General features: G+C 39.0%; 1 protein-coding gene across 8 annotated transcripts in view; it reads left to right on the top strand.

The window, feature by feature from the left end:
- The window catches only part of LOC120308080 (protein NEL-like), a 374605-nt gene that overhangs the window by 184593 nt on the left and 170620 nt on the right, over window positions 1-19392 (top strand). For all 8 annotated transcript variants that reach the window (XR_005556738.1, XM_039343560.1, XM_039343562.1 and 5 more), the window contains exons 10-11: window positions 2926-3017; window positions 11265-11367. Coding sequence is in view for 7 of the 8 variants with exons in the window: in XM_039343560.1 (XP_039199494.1) it covers window positions 2926-3017; window positions 11265-11367 (195 nt within the window). In the remaining variant the exon portion in view is untranslated. The remainder of the gene's footprint in view (window positions 1-2925; window positions 3018-11264; window positions 11368-19392) is intronic.

The following is a 19392-nucleotide window of genomic DNA, read 5'->3' on the forward strand; positions in this document are numbered from 1 at the left end:
TTTCCCCTGCTGGTAGACCCCTTAGAGGGTCGAAAAGACTCTCTGGAGGAGCATCTACCATTGAGGAGGCTTCTTGTATAGTTGCAGAGGAGCGGCAGCATCCTCTGTGCACCGAGTATCTCCTTTGGGCTGACAGGGTAAAGATTGGCCAGTAAAATGGCCGATCATTTAGCTGTGTCAACCGTAAACCATAAGATCATCTAAGCAAGCAGACCCACCATGGAAGATTTGGTGAGATTTTTTTTACCTCTATTTTCTTTTCTTTTTTTCCTGTGAAAATTTTTTTTTCTGGAATTATTTCCATTTTTGTTGAAGCAGCATTTTAAATGGGGGGAGGAGAAGCTTAAGAAAAGAATGAAACCTATTTTTGTTTTAATGGCTGATTCTATTTTTGAATACATTGGAGCCCCCCCCCCAATTTTTCTTTTAGAGAGACTTAAGAGGCTATGCATTTGGAGAGTATTATTTTTTCTTATTTTTTTATATTTTCTGAAAAGACTGATTATTTGATTAACTTTGAGTACTCATTGGGGGACATCTTCTGCTGAAACTACATATCGCTCTTGCTATTTTTTTTTTGTTGTTCTTTTCTCTTGGAATTTGCATAAAGGAAATAGACTAAGAAACTTGGGAGGAGATGGATATTGATGTGTTTAAATATAGTCTCCCCCCAAAAAGAGAATGTCTTCAAATACGATAAAAATGGAGGAAACCTGTTCAGACTCTATTTATAAATATATTCTGGATAAAATCTTAGAAAACATGGAGATGATAATTGCTTGTAAAAAGGAGATTTCTTTACATTGACAAAGTCAAGCACAAGCTTTAAATGAAACTGTAGTTTGTATTCAAAAGACTTGCTCTCAGCTTACTGAGACGGAAGAAGCAAATGTACAGTTGGATTTGCAGTCAATACCAGGAATAAGCCTTGATATAAATGGTCAGATGTCCTATAATATGGAAATGGAGGAGCTTAATTCGAAAGGTCAAGCTGATTTGCAGATACCATTTGACTTTCTGAGAGAGGAAAAACTATTGGAAGAAGAGCAAAACTTTACTAAAGGGGACCATACCAAAAAAAGGATTCCAACTAAAATTTATGCAACACTGAAAAAGATGGGAAATTAAGTTTTGGCACGAGCTTTTCAGAATGACTATATACCAGCCTAAGAAAATGGATAATGGGAGATCTCTTGCTCTTATGTACAGTGTGGCAGGAGACAATGGGAGAGCTATTTGCGGAACTAGAGACTCGACTTATGGAAACCTATTTGGAATAGAAGGAAACCCAGAATAAGATATAAATATTAAATTTGAGATGATAATTATGGATGGTAAAGGTTTTACAGCGACTTGGACTATTTTGGATTTGGTTTGTGCTAAATGGGAGGTTATTATGAAATGATTTAGAATTTAATATTGAAGTATAGCATGAATATGTGTTCTTTTTTCTGTGTGTATATTTTTCTTTTTTTCTTTTCCCATTTGTGGATTTTGTTTTGGAATGAGATGGAATTAATAATTGGAGAATTATTGAAAAAGAATAGAAATATAGTTGAGAAATGTAGGAATTTAGTTTTGGAGCTAATATGTTTGAATAAGAGAAATTTGGGAGCCCTGAAATACTTAAGTAATTAGGTTAGCTTAAATTTAAATATTTGGAAAAATTAATAAAATTTAAAACAGGATATTTGGGCTAGATAAGGAGCTTTTGTAAAAGATTATTGACTAATGAAATTTATATTTGGCAATATACTTAATGAAAATATATGTTAGAAATGTACTAATGAAATTCCAATAATTTAAATAGATAGAGAGCGTTGGTTCTGATTTAAGCATTTAATTTATATATAGCAACATATTAAAGAATGAATTGGCTATAGGAGTGTATTAATTTGATTATTATATTGATATTGAGCAGTTGAAAGTTTTTATTGATTAAGGAAATTTATATTTAGATATATTAATGAATGAATTTATTTGAATTTAATTGATTATAATTTCTACATAGATAGAGAGGGAAGTTTTAAGAAATATTGTGTGAATTATATATATATAATGTTATTGTTTTCTCTTTGTAATTGACCACCATATCTCCACGCTGGATCTTAAGCTTCTATTGATGTAAAATGGAAAAATAATAAAAATTGTTTTTTAAAAAAAGATTATGGTTATGAGTAATGCTCAGAGACTATTTAATTATATGTTGCAAATCAGATTTGCTGCTTTTCTTCCTATCACCTAATTTTATGGATTACTTTAAAACATATCTAAGTAGGATTTTTTAATTTTTAATTGAAGGATCAAGGTTTATGTAATCTCAGGGTATTTTCTCAGGAGTGATTTAAGACATGATCTTATTAGAATATTAATTATATTACTTGGTAAGCGGGGTGGAGGGAATAAACATGTATTGTACACTTCGTAGCCATCTTGTTCTGTTGCTTATTAAATCATATGCTTATTATGTATATATGTATACATAAATAGAATACATAATACTATTTATATTTCAAAAGTGTTTTGCAAACTTTAAAATAAAATGAAGTATATACTGCCTACATTTTCATTAAGACACCAATAATAACTTGCTTATAGATTCAGGTTTAACAGGTTCTTGTTTAAATATAAGTTGTAAAAGTAAATATTTATTTCTATTTAAGTAAATAAATTTACTGTCTCTTTTGCTTGGCAACAAGAGGAAAACAGAATGATCCTAGCCTGAATAATCATTCCCTCACATAAAAATGCAATAGTGATTAACGAATTCTAGCTGCTAGTAAGAATTACTATATTTCTAAGTGATATTTAAATGATTAATACCTAGAGTTTTCTGTTATGTGGTGTAAACATACCTTGGAGCATCGTATAATTATATAGAATCTAAGTACCAGAGTATTGTTCTGTTTTTTTTTAACTTTATAGCAATCTGTGTATTTGAAGGCAAAACCTATTTTGAAGGAGAAAGAAAATCGGTATATTTAGGCTCAGAGGTCTGTTTTCTGTTTGAATGCAAGGTAAGATTACTTTTAATTTCTCTTTCCCCTGTAATTTGTTCCAACTTTGTAAATAAACTTTAGAAGATGTTATAAAAGTGACAATTATGGCTTTTCAAATTGATGTACATTTTTCCATATCATTTTCAAGTGGAACATCCTTCTTAAAAATTGCATACAATATTTAATAAGGGTAACTCCACTGAAATAAACTTAAGTATCCTAAGTGCCATTAATTTTGATGCACATCCTATACAAAGTAGAGCTGCATTCTTTCAGAACAGTTTTAGATCTCTTTTAAAAGATGAGGGGAATATATTTTGAATGTTACATAAAGAAAATATTTGCTACATTAATGAATTATTGAGTTCACTCTTAGAGGATAATGAGATTTGTGTTATCACTCTAGCAACTTCCTTTATACTAATGAAAGGCAATGTTTTGGGAATATTTAAAGAGAAATATGTTCCAGGAAGTTTGGTCTGGAAATACAGCTACACTTATTTTCATGAAAACTTTTTTGATGCACTATTGTTGGCTAGAAGAACTGTAGATTTTCCTAGAAGGTCCAATCTGACAGTCTCCCCCATTTTCCGAATGCAATAACTATTAGTTTTGTAACACAAATTTCACAGTCCAAACCATTTTTTCTTGGCAGCTGTCAAGTTCCGGCTGAGAAGCCCAACAAAGCAAAACACCAGAGGCATTGTGTTCTCTAATGTATTCTTTATTAGGCATTAGCAAACTGGTATGTTGGAAATAAAGCTAGCTCTGAGAAAATGGCAGGAAGCAGTTAATTAAAAGAATGAAACTTTCCTTCCCTTCTCTGACAGTTCAGGTCACACTGTCCAATATATCTTCCAGTAATTATTACGAGAAGAAACTTTAGTCTGACAAAACAACTCTTCAACAGCTTCGACTCTCACGTTGATAAGGAACACCTGTGGACTCAAAACTCTCCCCTCTTTCTCTCCCACACTGTTGGCAAGTTAGAAGCATGCAGCAGTCCTAAAGACAGTCGGTTTCATAGCTTGACATGTTGCCCCCCCTAAGAAGGAAAGGGAACCTGGAAAACAAAAAGAATACACATCAATGCTTGCTAATCTCTCCCTTGTAGTAGTCCCAGCTTCCAGGGGTATTTTATGTGGAATCATTTTACCAAATGATCCGCTTTTACGTGCTGGGTTTTTACCCATCTAGATTCTGACATTGGATAACCCTCCCATTGATTAAGTACTGCAATTTCCCCTGGTGGATTCTGGAATTGAGGATTCGCTTAACTTCATAATGCATTTCCTGTTCTACCACTATTGGGGCAGGAGCCGTCATCCCTACTGATCTCAGTGTGGATTCCTTGAATGGCTTCAGTAAGCTGCAATGGAATACCAGGTGCACTTTACCCAACAACCTTGGTAGTCTTAGCTCTACTGTCACTGGATTGACTACTTTCACTATTGGGAAAGGACCTATGTACTCCAGCCCTAACTTCTTGCAACTTTGTATCAGCTTAAGATACTTTGTAGACAGATACACTTTATCCCCTACATGGAACGTCTCCTGCAGAGCTCATTTCTTATCTGCCTGTTTTTTCTGACTTTCGGCTGCCTTAGCTAAAGCTTTCTTCACATTGCTCCAGACCCTTTGGAATGAACCCACCCAATCGCTTAGAGTGCTCAAAGAGGGAGGCTTCTATGGGCACTTTGGTATTGGCATGAACTCCACCCCTGTTGTAACTTAAATGGAGTGAAACCAGTATTGCTGTGCACTGTGTTGTTATACACCACCTCTGCAAATAGGAACAACTCTGCCCAATTTGTTTGTTGATAGTTGACATAGCAGCACAGGTACTGCTCTGCTATGGTGTTAGCTTGTTCTACGGATCCATTCCTACTCAGATGAAAAGCAGAACTGATCCTCTGAGAGGACCCAATCATTCTCACAAACTCCTTCCAGAACTTAAGAGTAAAGTGAACCCCACTGTCAACTGTCCAGTAGGCATTTCCAGAAAAAGAAACTCCTGGGACATGATTTTATCAAGATTATAATATTTTACTGAAAAATCCACATTGGCACAGAAGAAAGTGAAACCAGCTCTGGGGTTGCTGCTTGGAAACATACTTAGTTAAATGATAGACTCCCTCACCCCCACCCACCGTGTGTTCACATTGTCCAATAGTAATAATTTTTTTTGTTATGGATACAGTCCATTTCTCCTTTGAGACCTGGCCTTGGGCTCCTGGTTGCTTAGCTACCACACCTCCCCCTGCATATCATTGTCAAGTTATGAGAAAAGAGAAAATCTAGGTGAAAGGCGAATCAGTCTTGACACTCACGATCTAAAATGATGCATTTAGGTGTTCCACGCAGTTGGTAGATATGTTGCAAAAACATCTTTGCTAATTTCTGGGCTGAGGGGAGGCCACTACAGACAATGAAGTGTGCCTGTTTGAAAAATAGGTCTATTACAGTCCAAATCACAGTGCTCTCTCCACTCTCAGGTAGCTCCACTATAAAGTCCATGGCTATCTCTTCCCAGGGTCTGGTCGGGTCAGCCACTTTCTGCCGCAGCCCCGGACTCTTCTCTGATAGTCTTTTGCTAGCCTGCACAAACAGCACAGCTTCCCACATAGTTCTCAATGTCTTTCTTCATCTTTGGCTATCAGAACTGAAATTTGCGAAATGCAATGTCTTCAGGAACCAAAAGTGGCCTGCCTACTTAGCATTATGGCTGCATTGCAGGACTTGTAGTTACAGGTGGTGTGGGACATATAATTTGTCCCCCTTCCACACCAACCCCTCCCTCGTGGTTAGCTTTTTCTGATAAGCCACAAACCATGCATCTGTTTCCAGCTCTTGCTTCAGTTGTTATGCAAATGTATCAGTGTGGGGGGGGGCTGAGCTCCCCTTTTTCTACTGCCATCTGGTTGTCACTTGTGCTGCTTCCTGCCTATTAGGAATGACAGAGCTCACCACCTCCTGCTGGGTGCTTTTGTATTGGGGCATGCAGGAAATTCTTCCCTCATGGGATGTATTTTAGTTCAAAATCAAATCTTTTGAAATACTGTGCCCATCTGACTTGCTTAGGAGAAAGTTTGTGGGGGGTTTTCAGGGCTTCTAAGTTCTTTAATCAGTCTACACTTCAAAGGGGGCTTTGCTTTCTTCCAGGAATTGCCTCAAAGTTAGTAGCACCCACCGTACTGCCAAAGCCTCTTTCTCCCACACAGTCCACTGCAGTTCCATTTCATTTAGTTTACAAGATGTGTACGTGCACAGCTATAAGTTTCCCTCCCCACTGTATTGGAGGAGGATGGCTCCCACAGCCATATCACTGGCATTTGCCTGGATCACGAAAGACTCTTTGGGGTTTGGGTGTTTTAGCACTGGTTCAGTGGCGAATAACCCGTTCAATCTTTCAAATGCCATTTGGCATTCCATCAACTAGTTCAAGGGCTGATTTGGCTGGGGCTTATCCCCCCTTTTTCCAGTCTTTAACAACTCCATGATCAGCAGGGCAATCTTGGTGAAAGAGGGGATGAATTGCCTGTAAAAATTGGCAAACCCCAGGAAACTTTGCAGTTGCTTGCGGGTGTGAGGGGCTTGCCACTCCAAGATGGACTTAACTTTTCCCGGGTCCATCTCTATTCCCTTGCACGACACACAGTAGTCCAAGTCTAGATTTGTGAAACTCGCATTTTGACAGCATGGTGTACAATTTAGCATTCAATAGTTTTTTAGCACTTGTTGCACAAGCTTCACATGCTCATTCATGGTTTCACTGTAAATGAGGATATCTTCAAGATGCACTAGAACCCTGTTATAAAGATGCTCATGCAGCACCTCGTTTATGAGTTGCATGAACACAGCAAGGGTTCCTTGTAGTCCAAATGGCATCACTTTGAATTGATAGCTACCAAGGAGGCAGTTGAAGGCTGTTTTCCACTCATCACCTTCCTTAATTCTCTCTTGGTAGTATGCCTCGCTGATGTCTAATTTCATGAAGACTTTCTCTTTGGCTAAATGTCCTAGCATGTACTTCATGAGAGGGAGGGGGTACATATTCTCCACACACACACCATTGATCCCATGGAAATCCACACATAGTCTCAGCGACCCATCTTTCTTTTACTTAAAGAGTGCTGGTACTGCTACTTGAGATTTCGCTGCCTGAATAAACCCTCTCGCTAGGTTCCTATCAATGTAGTCCCTCAGCTTCTTCATCTCCTTCAGAGTCATGGAATACATCTTTGGCTTAGAGAATTTCGCCTCAGGCAGGATCTTGATGGCACAGTCTGTGGGATGTTGAGGGTGGAGGACATTGCATTTTTTCTCGCTGAATGTCTCCATGAGGCCTCAGTACTCCTTCAGGATGGATTTCTGTGCTCAGGGATTTTCTCCCCCCCTTCTCGGGCTGCCCCTTTCCCTTGTTAGGGGGGCTCGGGGCCTGCTTCCTCATAATCATATGCTTTGAGGCTTTCTCCCAAGCCAGGTCCAGAATCATGTCCTCTGCCATCTTTGTGGCAACCATAAAATGAATAGTCTCTTGGTGGTCTTCCAACTCTAGTTGTATCTGCTCTGTTAGATGGGAAGTGGCCTTGCCTCCTATCAACGTGCCATCAGCCTGTTTGAATTTCATAGGTTTCCTCATGTGTAATCCTAGTCTCTGCACTGCAGGTTCACTAATTAGGCAATGGGAGCAGCTAGAGTCTATGAGGGTCTTTACCATCCCCCTCGCCCTTGAGCGGGGTGCCTTGATGTCTACCCTAACTTCAAGGTGGTTGATAGATCCACTCACCTTTGGGTCATCCATGCCCTTGCTCTTGCTATCATAAAGGATCATCAGTGGTCTCTCTTTGGTCAGAGTTCCATCCCCTTTGCTCTCCTTCCCCTTCTTCAGTGGCTTCTTTGGCTTTAAAAGAATTGGGGCTGCGGGAGCCACCCGAGGGGCTGGTGCCAGGCACATCACGGTCATGTGACCCTCCTGGCCACAGCAAAAGCACTTTATGGAGGTGCAGTCAGACAGTCCTGCAGGAACAAGGGATGCTGCTGCTGGTGGCATTCTCCCTAAAGCACGCCTCTCTTGCTTTTCTTAAGCTGCGATCCAAAGCCCCCATGGTCCTTGAAGACCACCAGGTCTAATTCCACAGTGATGACTAGCTGGTACCAGTCACCAAGTCGTTTTGGGATTCCTCAGGCCAGACACACGTGGAACAGGTTGCAGCTAAGCCCCTCTCAGAAATATAGGGTGAAGAGCTGCTCTGGCCAGTACCTAGCCTCCCACAATCCTCCTGAAATCTTTAATGTACTCAGTCATGGGTCTACTCCCGATTGACCTTGCAGACCTCTACCTCCACTTGTTGGATCTGCACAGGGTCCCTGAATTGGGCTCTGAGACCGCAAAGAAATGAGCCCAGATCTGCCAATTTGGGGGTGCCTTTATCATGGAGAATTGTCACCCATTCTGCCACCTCCCCTTCGAGGTTGACCACCATGACATCCACCTGGGCCTCATCATCAGGGTAATCTTCTCCATGTCGGTTGAGGTGGGTCCAGACTTGATTGAGGAAGAATGCCAGCTTCTCAGGGTTCCCATAAAAGGTTGCCTTCAGTGGTGGGGGTGTAGGTGGGCTTGGTGCTGGCCAGGGTCCAGGCATCCAGACCCCACCATATGGGTACATCCATGGACAAACCCCATACCTGGGGTTGGTAGTGGCCACCAATCTGCCCCCCTCAGGCTGAGGAGGAGGCATCAGTGGCAGGCTATAGGCTCTTTGTCCTGGACTGGGAGGTAACCCTGGCTGTGGGCTAACTGCTCTCCCAGCCCCATGGCTGCTGCTCCTGTTGAGTGCCAGGGCAAAGGGGCTGGTGCTGGTGCCAGGAACAGAGCTGAGACCTTTTGGGGGACCGGCTCTCTTCCATGGACCTCTAGGCTGCTAAACCTCTGCCTCAGTTGCTCCACCGACTGACTGCCACACCTTGGCAAGTAGCGCTCCCTGGGTCTGTCTCCTCTAAAGCTCCTCACTCCCACCATTCCAGCTCTCTGCCCCATTTGGGCTGAGGGCAGTACAATGAGAATTTGGCTGCAGCGGCTTTCCATAACTCCTCTCACCATTTCTCCAACTCGGCTGGTTGAACGCTCCACTCGTCCATTCCAGGCTTGGGGTTGGGTCCTTACGTTCAACTTGCTACTTAGGACATTATGAAGATGAGGTTACGAAGCAGCTTTCGGGCCCAGCTGGAGTCTCACTGGTTGATCCCAATCTGGCTCCAGCCGGCTTCTCTGTTTCAGGCATCAGGAGTCTTCACTAACTCTCTGGAGGCTACCAGAGGGTGTAGGGACTCAGGACCCCTTAGTGCAATTGGAATTGTTTAGAGAGCTAGCTTAGTGTCAAGTTGTGACTGAAAAGCCAAACAAAGCAAAACACCAGAGACATTGCATTGTCTAATGTATTCTTTATTAGGCATTAGCAAACTGGTATGATGGAAATAAAGCTAGCTCTGAGAAAATGGTGGGAAGCACTTAATTGAAAGAATGAAACTTTTCCTCCCCTCTCTGACAGTTCAGGTCACATTGTCTAATATATCTTCCAGTAATTATTATGAGAAGAAACTTTAGTTTGCCAAAACAACTCTTCAACTGGCTACTGCTCTCACATTGATAAGGAACACCTGTAGACTCAAAATTCTTCCCCTCTTTCTCTCCCGCACTGTTGTCAAGCTAGAAGTATGTAGTGGCCCTAAAGACAGTAGGTTTCATAGTTTGATAGCAGCATTCTGAAGAATATACTATTTTTTTCCCTAACCCTCTATTGAAAGGTTTTTTATCAATTTTAGATCTGGGTTCATAATTTGTCCAACTTCACTCTTGAATTGGAGAGGGGTTAGAACTGTTGTCCTATTCTTTTCTCAAGCCATAATTTTTGGTGCTGCAGAGTTGTATCTTTACAGCTATTTTATGTTTAGTTAATGACAAAAGGAGAATCCTAAAGAACTAAGTTAATGCATGAGAATAGCAGAGTTAACAGAGACTCCTCTTCAATATAATTTATCTTTCTCAATTCTTTTTAATGACTTCAGTTATGCACTCAACCAACCGTAGAGTTATTCACTCAGAGCAACAGTTATTAAAAGGAGACTGCAACAATACATGGCAGAAGTTTCAGTAGCATAGCTCATAGAAAAATTAGCTATTGTTACATTCTTTATCAAAGCAGAATTAGGAAACTTTAGGAATAGGGTTCTGAACAGATGAGGCATTAGACCTTAACAGCTAGAATAGTTAGAACATTTGTGTGTGTGTGTTGTACAATTCAATTTGAGGGTGCCTAAACTGAATAGTCTCTAATATGCTCTGAGAAATTAACCTAGTACTAGTAGTAAGCTAATAGTGAATGAATGCTGTTATGCTGAGTGAATGAAGTAGGAGAATTAATTTATTGTGTTTGTGCCCGTTGTCAATGGAAGATAAGACCTCCCTCTGGATTGCCAGGCACTGAGCCATTTAAGATTTATAGATCATTTTTTAATAATCAATTAGACCAACCTCTATCTCCTTTTCTTGGTGGCTTTATACTGTGGAACAAGCTTAAAACATCAAAGTTAAAATGTAAAGAAAAAATGGCTTATCATCAGAACCCATCCTTGCATTAAAATTACCAGTTACAATCAACTCAGAGTTTGGATATAGAGACAATGATTTCTTTAATTACAACTCAGCAAGGTGCCTTTTTTGTGACAGACATTTAGAGGGAAGGAAATAAACATTTGCTAATAAATAGCTGGGGCTTCCAATTTTCAGTTTGAGGGAGATGCCTTGGGCAGCCAAATTAGAATGTGGTTTTATAGAGATACACAGTTTGATTAGTTGAATTTAAAAAAGAACCCTGAAATAATCAGGGAACTCCCAATTCTCTTTCAGTTAGCTAGGCATATGGCTTTATATACTTAAGATAAGCAGACATACTAAAACTCTATCAGCCTTCAGAACTTTCTACTTCTGTCAAAATCACACAAATATGTTAGGTATGACATTTGAATATATGACAAACAGCGTGATGAACTAGATGACATCTGACTAACAAATCCATGTGAATCAATAAAAATAAATAGCACAAAAATGATTTATAACCAAGAGATTCCAAATAGTTCTGTATAAATGATTAATGTGAATACAACTGGTTATTAATTATGTACTTGTATTTTTATTGAATGATATAATTATGCCAAAAATATAGTTCATAGCCAACACAAATAATGATCTTGATTCAACAGAATTACAAAATGCAACGTACAATGGAGTTGAATTGTCCTGCTTTGAACTGTCCTGAGTCTCAACAAATATCCTTATCTAAAAGATGTTGCAAAGTTTGTAAAGGTAAGATAAAAGAAAAAAACTAAAAAAATGCCTGCCATATTCATATAATTTTATCTTACAGTAGGTATTTTAAGCTTTTTAATACCATATTTGCTGTTTTATTGTAATATGCTAACAGCAAACTTTTTAAAAAATACTTGCCAGTATACAATATATGTGAAATAGATGCAACACAAATAGATTCAAAAATTTCTTAAAAATGAATGCTGTTCTGTATATAATTTACTACAGAACCATTATTGTATGGTTGGCATAAAATAATTGTTCAGTTGGCATAGGTGTCAATTCCATGTGTCAGTTCCACTTCATTAATTATTGTGAAGTTGCTGAAGAGGTAGAAATCTGATGGAATAATCTTGAAGTACCCCTTATGTGGTAAGGCATATTTTTACCAAGTTTTATTTGCCAAACATTTGCATAACCATTTCATTTTTTAAAAAAATACAGTTCTGATTATGAAAATAATCATGTAATTCATGCTCATAACTGAGCAACATTTTTGAGGTATCTGAGGATTTATCAGTTTCTTTAAAGTATTCTGTAAATTCTCAACATACCATTACGTTATATAGTTGGAATGGTTTATAAGAAGCAATATTAATTCTGAGTGACACTATAGTACAATGGGTAGCTGAGCGGAGTCTGAGATACTGATTGAACACTTATGCCCTTCTTCAGATAAGGACCAATCCAGTCCTGGAAGGCAAGGTTGCTATATCTTCCTGCTAGACCGTGATGATCATGCATTAACCATGATGATGCTTATAATGATGATGGTCATGCTAGAGTAAAAGCCCTTGTATGAGGGACAAAGACAAAATGTATAAATAATTAGGGTTAGGTAAAAACCTGTTAACAATGGTCAGTTTTACAATGCCAAGTGCTTCTCCTCCTCTTGTTCTGCAGGTCTAGATCTACATTGTTTGATCTCTTATAGGGCACTTTCAGAATCTTGTGTAATCAATGATTAGGTTAAGAATTTGTAGTAAGTATAAGTTTGAAGTAATGCTTTTTCCCCTGAGAAGTCAGACGTCTACAAGAATTACCTGAAATAGGGTCCTCTTCCCTCAAATTAGTTTTACGCAGTATTTCAATCACAAATCCTCATATGTAACTCAATTGTTACCAATTTGAAGGCTCTTTTCCACTCAGATAGTGGTTATTGTCCTCCTATTGCAAGATTAGCTTTTGATTCTGTGGGAAATAGACAGGAGAATGAGGATAATATAACTACCCACAACAGTTTTCAAATAAGATGGTCAAAAAAGTGTTACTTTTCTTTTTTTTCTTTGGTTTCTATTGTTTTCCCAACTAAAACAATCTTTATCTAATCCAGGGTCTCAGTACAAATTTCTAAACATATTTCATCACTTGATTACTACTATTCCAAGGTCTTTAAAAGTGAAGTCTCTAATTACTCAGAGTATTATCTTAGGGGCATAAACCTTGGCTTGACAAAAAAAATCTGTAAAATCTTAAGTTCACTTAGTTACATGCAACAGAGCTTATAGGGAAGGTGGCAGTGGTGGAATTCAAATATGTGAACAACTGGTTCTCTGTGTGAATGCTGCTTCCAGAAGTCCCTCCTGGGCCTGGGCAACAAAAAATTAGCTGCCGGTTCTGCCGTAGTGGTGCAAACTGGCTGAATCCCACCACTGGAAGGCGGCCCCTTTCTTCAAAATGAACTTTACAACTTAAAGATATCAAGTCTTTATGAAATTAATAAAACAACAAATGGAAATGGAAAAATGATGTAAACTGTAAAAGAAAAAAAATCCTCTGCTAATTGATATTCTAGCACAGACGAAAGCCAGGATGCACCATATAATTCCTCTTCCCAGATGAATGAGTATTTAAATGTCCTTTATGATGCTGGTTTAAATGAATTTGCCCCTCCAAATTAACTACCTGTTCTGTTTTAGAATCAGAGACATTGAAGCAAGGCAGGAGTAACAAAACATAACTTCTTTATTGAGATCACAAACAGAACAGAACAGCAAACAAAATGGCGCTGGCCCTTTTATACTCCCTTTTGCAGGGACAGCATCAGCCTATCAATGCAAGGCTAGTCTCCTACCTTGTACATGCTCATAAGGCTGGAGACAGCCTGTCTGGTCCCAGGCAACCACATGGTCTGCCTGGGCCTTCTACAGCCTCCTGAGCCTGCTGAGTCATTCAGCAGGCCCAGAACATAACACCTCTCCCCCCTTGGATAAAACAATAAGTGAATACTTACTGTTTTTATAGCAGCATACATATACATGTGTTCAGTTAAGCATGTTGTTATTTCTAACACAGTGATGCCTGCACGCAGGCAGACCCAGTCATGATATTTCTCATATTTACAAAAATATCACATATTGTTTAATTCTATCAAACAAAACACCCCAACTCTGAGTGTGCCCTTAGTTCAAGAGAACTATTAAGCCTCCCTTACATACATTCTATTTTTTCACAAGACTATTAGGCCTGTCCTGGAATTGACAAGAACCTTACATAGTCTTGTAAATGCTTGGGGGGACCCCTTGCTCGCTCTGATCTTCTTAGGGCTGTTGTGGGCACCTGGCCTGCGAGCTCGCCTGCCAGGCTTGGAAGACCAGGATGTAGATGCCCCCTTGAATCCGGTGACCCTCCATCGTACTGACTGGCCGGAGCCTAGGAGCTTGCATAATAGCCTCTAATTTAGACTCAGCAGGATGAATGCCAGTGGCATCAATTTTGAATCCCAGAAAATCTGTAGAAGGCACCCCAATTTTACATTTGTCTTTTTTAAGCTTGAGGCCTGTTTTCCTGAACCGCAGCAAGACAGCCCTCAATCTCTCAGCTAAATTTTGAGTGGAATCTCCAGCAATTAAGACATCATCAAAATAGGGGCAAACCCCTGGTATACCCCTCAAGGTATTTTCCATTACTCTTTGGAAAATTCCAGGAGCCACATTTACTCCAAATTGTAGTCTTTTGACTTTGAATGCCCCCCTGTGTGTTACAATGGTTTGTGCTACAGCAGCAGCTTCATCAACAGGTAACTGTTGATAAGCCTGTGCAAAATCTAGCTTTGCAAAAACATGCCCCCCCCCCTTGAGGGAGGCCAGAATATGGCTGACTACAGGTACAGGATATGCATGTTGTTGCAATGCCTTGTTTAGAGTGCATTTGTAATCTGCACAGATGCAAATGTCCCTATTAGCCTTAAGAGGCGTGACTATGGGAGTTTCCCAAGGACTGGAGTCAACAGGTTCTAAGACTCCTTGCTGATTCAATTTGTCCAATTCAGTATCAATTTTTCCTTTTAAAGCAAAAGGTACTCTCCTTGCTTTTACTCTGATAGGAGTGACAGTGGGGTCCAACTTTAAGGAAACTGGGGCAGCGTACAAAATTAAAACAATAAATATAACAATAAAAATAAATGCATTCATACAGCATGTCCCAATCGTATCCCAGCACCCCCGGGGACATCAACCCCAGGCCTGCCGGAACAGGAGAGTTTTAATGGCTTTCTTGAAGGCCAGCAAGGTGGGAGTAGTTCGAATCTCGGGGGGAAGTTGATTCCATCATGTCGGAGCCACCACAGAAAAGGCCCTTCCCCAAGGGCCCGCCAGCCAACATTGTCTGGCCGACGGGACCTGAAGGAGGCCCAATCTGTGGGACCTCACCGGTCTCTGAGAATTATGCGGCAGTATGCGGTCCTATAAGTAACCTGGTCCTAAGCCATGAAGGGCTTTAAAGGTGATAACCAACACCTTGAATTGCGTCTGGAGACCCACAGAAAGCCAGTGCAGCTCGCGGAGGATAGGTGACACGTGGGTGTACCTTAGTGCACCCACAATCGCTCTCGCGGCTACATTCTGAACCAACTGCAGCCTCCAAACGCTCTTCAAGGGTAGCCTCATGTAGAGCGCATTACAGTAATCCAGTCTTTTTTTTTTTTTTATTGAGAATTTTTAACATTTTACAAAATAAATCCCCTCCCCAAACCCGCCCACCTACCCATACCCTCCCCCAACTCCCCAAACCTCCCTAACCCTCCCCTGAACCTCCCAGAGTTGATTACAGGCTTATCCAAAATGTTTCAAAAGAAAAAAAAGAAAAAGAACTTAAAACACATATAAAACTTAAGACACCTATAAATCCTAAACAATCCTAAGAACCTTAAATTAAATGAATTATTTCTAGAAAATAATAATAAACACATTATAATATACTCTAAAAATCTTCTAATCTTACTTATAATATTATCCATCCTTCTAGATAAGTTTCTTCCAAGACACAATTTTAAGCACTGCTTTCTTTAAACATCTATAACTACAATATAAAGTCAGCATAAATCATAAGCAAATCTAAATACATTTAGTTAAACGAGTTATAGTCCCTCCAAAACACAAATTTAAACAATCAAAACTTGAAACATTAGAACAAACAAATTATAGTCAATCAAAAACACAAATCTAAACATTACTTAAAACTTTAAACATTAAAAATCCCGCCCAAAACACTAAACACATTGTAATATACTCCAATCCTTCTAATATCATAAATATTATTATCATTTTCATAAACTCCCCCAAAACACAAATTTATACATTACTTAAAACTTAAAAAAGGAAAAAAAAAAACAAGACACCTTTATACTCATTTAAATCTTATCAGATTCCATCCTAAATAGACAGTTTATAGCAAATTCCACCCTCAAAAAACACTATAAGAAATTCCATCCACCATAAACACAATAAATATTCAAATCTTCATCAGTAACAAGTTGCAACCACAAAAACCCCAGTCCTTATCAATCTCAATTATCCATTTTCATTCTCCATTCATTATCATACTGATATTATTATTGTCAGCCTCGATTGTCCATTTTCGTCATAAAACTTAAAACAAATGCTTTAGGATCTGTCCTCAAAAGTTGCTCCAAATTTTCTGAGTCTCCCAACGACTCAGAAGCCAGTACATATGGGGATTCCTTAAGCTCCTTATTCTGTTGGTCTTTTTCTTTACAATTATACGTTGCACAGATTTTCCTCTGCCCCTTCCTCTCAACTTGTTGACGCCCCTCAGGCTGAAATTTCCCCTTTTTCATCTCAGATGACCCTTCCATCCTTGAAGATTGCTCCAAAGGATTTATGGGTCTTGCTTCTCCCACAGATTCAGCAATCACTAGGTGTGAAATTTCATTACTCTTCTTCAGTTGCTGCTTTTCTTTACAGTTTTGTGCTACACAAGTTGTCTCCTGCTCCTCAATCTGAACATGTTGAGATCTCTTAAACAGGGGTTGCCCAATTTTAGAGTCTTCAAACTGTGATTCTACATCCATTTCTTCCAAAGTCTTGAACTTAATAGATGGAGATGAACATACCCCCAATACTGAAGTATAAAAATCTTTTGCTTGAGAAACAGTATTAAGTCTGTAACATATTCCCAGGTAATTCACCACCATTCCAATCGGAACATCCCATCTAAACGAAATTCGTCTCATTTTAAGTTCATTTGCTAAAAAGGCAAACTCCTTTCTTCTTCTTAAAATTTTAGATGGGATCTCCTTTAAAATTATAACATCTTGTGAAGCAATTTGAAATCTCTTCTTATAAAAAGCTTGTATAATTTCATTGCGTAAAGATTTCTTCCCAAAGTAAATTACCACATCTCTTGGCAAATTCTTTTGTACTGCCACCGCAGAGTTAACTCTAAATAGTTTTTCAATTTCACTAAGTATTCCTTCTTTTTCTTTATTCAAAATTACAGCAAAGTCCTTTGCAACCATCTCTTTCAGATCTTCTTGCAAGGACTCTTCCAAGCCCCTAATTCTTAAGGCATATTCCATTTGACCATATTGAAGCATAAGAATCTCGTTTTCCATTTCTTTTTCCATACTTTCAATTTTCCCCTCCATTAATTCCACTTTTTCAGCTACTTCTTCCACATGGGAATTCAACTTTTCAAGAACAGAAGCAACTCCTTTTAGAGCCAAAACTATGTCTTGCCTCAAAATCTTATTATTTTCTTCCAAAATCTTTTTCATTTCTGCCCTGAATTTGAATTGTAAAATTTCCCATCATTTGTTGCATATCCTTCACAGTTGTTGGCTGGGCCACAGAAGATTTAGGAACTGTGAAATTCAGTGGACGCTTTGGAGCCATCTTAAAAAAAAAAACTTTACTCCTTCTTAAAAATTACAAAAATTCCTTCAAAAGAAAATCATAACTCCCTCAAAGGAAAATCTTTAAAATAATGAGAAAAATAAAAAAATAAAAAAAGGGAGTTAGAAAAGAAGAAAAAAAAAATAAAAAAAATTAAGATATACACTCCAATCATTAAAATGAAAAAAAAGAAGGAAAAGAGGAGGGAAAAAACCAGAATGCCTGCCCTTTAAAAATACAAGAGACAAAACCACAAATCAAACCAAAACAAAAAGTTAAAATATACACTCCAATCGTTAAAGTGAGAAAAAAAGGGAAGAAAAACCAAAATGCCTGCCTTTTAAAAATACAAAAAGCAAAACAAAAAATCAAACCAAAACCAGAATGCCTGCCCTTTAAAAATACAAGAGACAAAGCAACAAATCAAACCAAAACAATAATAATACTTCTAAAATCCATCCAATTCATTAAAAAGAAAAAAAAAAAGGAGAAAGTAAAAAAAGCCGATCGCCACTCTAGCTTCCCCCCCAAAAAAAAGAGAAAAACGCTAGAAGGTCTCCCGATCGCCATTTACTTTCTCTTTCAACAAAAAAGCAAATAGTAGAAAAAAAAGACTGTAAACAAAACAATAAACCTTTGGATTTAAAATAAAATCGAAAAAGGCAAAAAATAAATCAATAAAAGAAATTAGAATATACACTCCAATCGTTAAAGTGAAAAAAAGAAGGGGGGGGGGAAAACAAAATGCCTGCCTTTTAAAAATACAAAAAGCAAAACAAAAAATCAAACCAAAACAATAATGTTTAGAAAATTAAACAACAAAAATTAATAATACTCTAAAATCCATCCAGTCCTTAAAAAAAAGAAAGAAAAAAAAGAGAAGGTAAAAAAGCCGATCGCCATTCTAGCTTCCCGAAAAAAAAACACTAGAAAGTCTGCCGATCGCCATTTTACTTTCCCTTTCAGCAAAAAGCAAAAAATAAAAAGAAAGACTATAACAAAAGAATAAACCTTTAAATTTAAAATACATGTAAAGTCAAGGAAAGCAAAAAAATAAATCCTCTAAACAACTCTGTCCGCTTCTTAAAAAAAACTCACTAGATCACTTTAAACGCGGAGGTGGTTGCGAGGGCTTGTTTTGTCCCAAGGACAAAAGCAGCTGGGAAGCGGAGACAGTCTGAACTCCGTGGGAGCACTCTGTCACCCCCAAAAAAGAAAAATTGGGGGTACATAAGAGGCTCTACCACTATTCAGACTACCCTCTGCCCCCCCCCTTTGCCCGGGAGGGGGATTTTGAACCGCTGAACAGCTGATGTCTGCTGTTCATAGTGGTTCATTACACTTACCCAGGAGGACGGCTAGAAAGTAGCCGCCATCGCCCAACGCAGATCCACCGGAAGTCAGTAATCCAGTCTTGAGGTGACAAGGGCATGAGTAACCGTGAGTAGAGCCTCCTGGTCCGAATAAGGCCGCAACTGGTGCACCAGGCGAACCTGGGCAAAGGTCCCCCTGGCCACAGCCGATAGATGTTGTTCCAAATTTAGCTGTGAGTCCAGGAGGACACCCAAGTTGCATGCCTGCACTGAGGGAGGTAAATTTACCCCCCCCCAGGACTAATGATGGACCATCAGGATGACCCTTGGGGGGCAAGACCCAGAGCCTCTCGGTCTTGTCAGGGTTGAGTCTAAGCCTGTTCACCCCCATCCCGACCCTCACATCTTCCAGGCACCGGCACATCACGTCGACTGCTTCACTGAAAGGACACAGGGTGGAGATATACAATTGGGTATCATCCGCATGTACCCAACTGTGGGCTGAAGACATCTGCAAATTCTTTGCAGACTTCTTGTAGACCTATTGTTTGCAAACTGTTAAGCCCTGTAACTTG

Source organism: Crotalus tigris, unplaced genomic scaffold, assembly GCF_016545835.1.
Source record: "Crotalus tigris isolate CLP2741 ecotype Arizona unplaced genomic scaffold, ASM1654583v1 scf7180000017864.473447, whole genome shotgun sequence".
Classification (NCBI taxonomy): domain Eukaryota; kingdom Metazoa; phylum Chordata; class Lepidosauria; order Squamata; family Viperidae; genus Crotalus; species Crotalus tigris.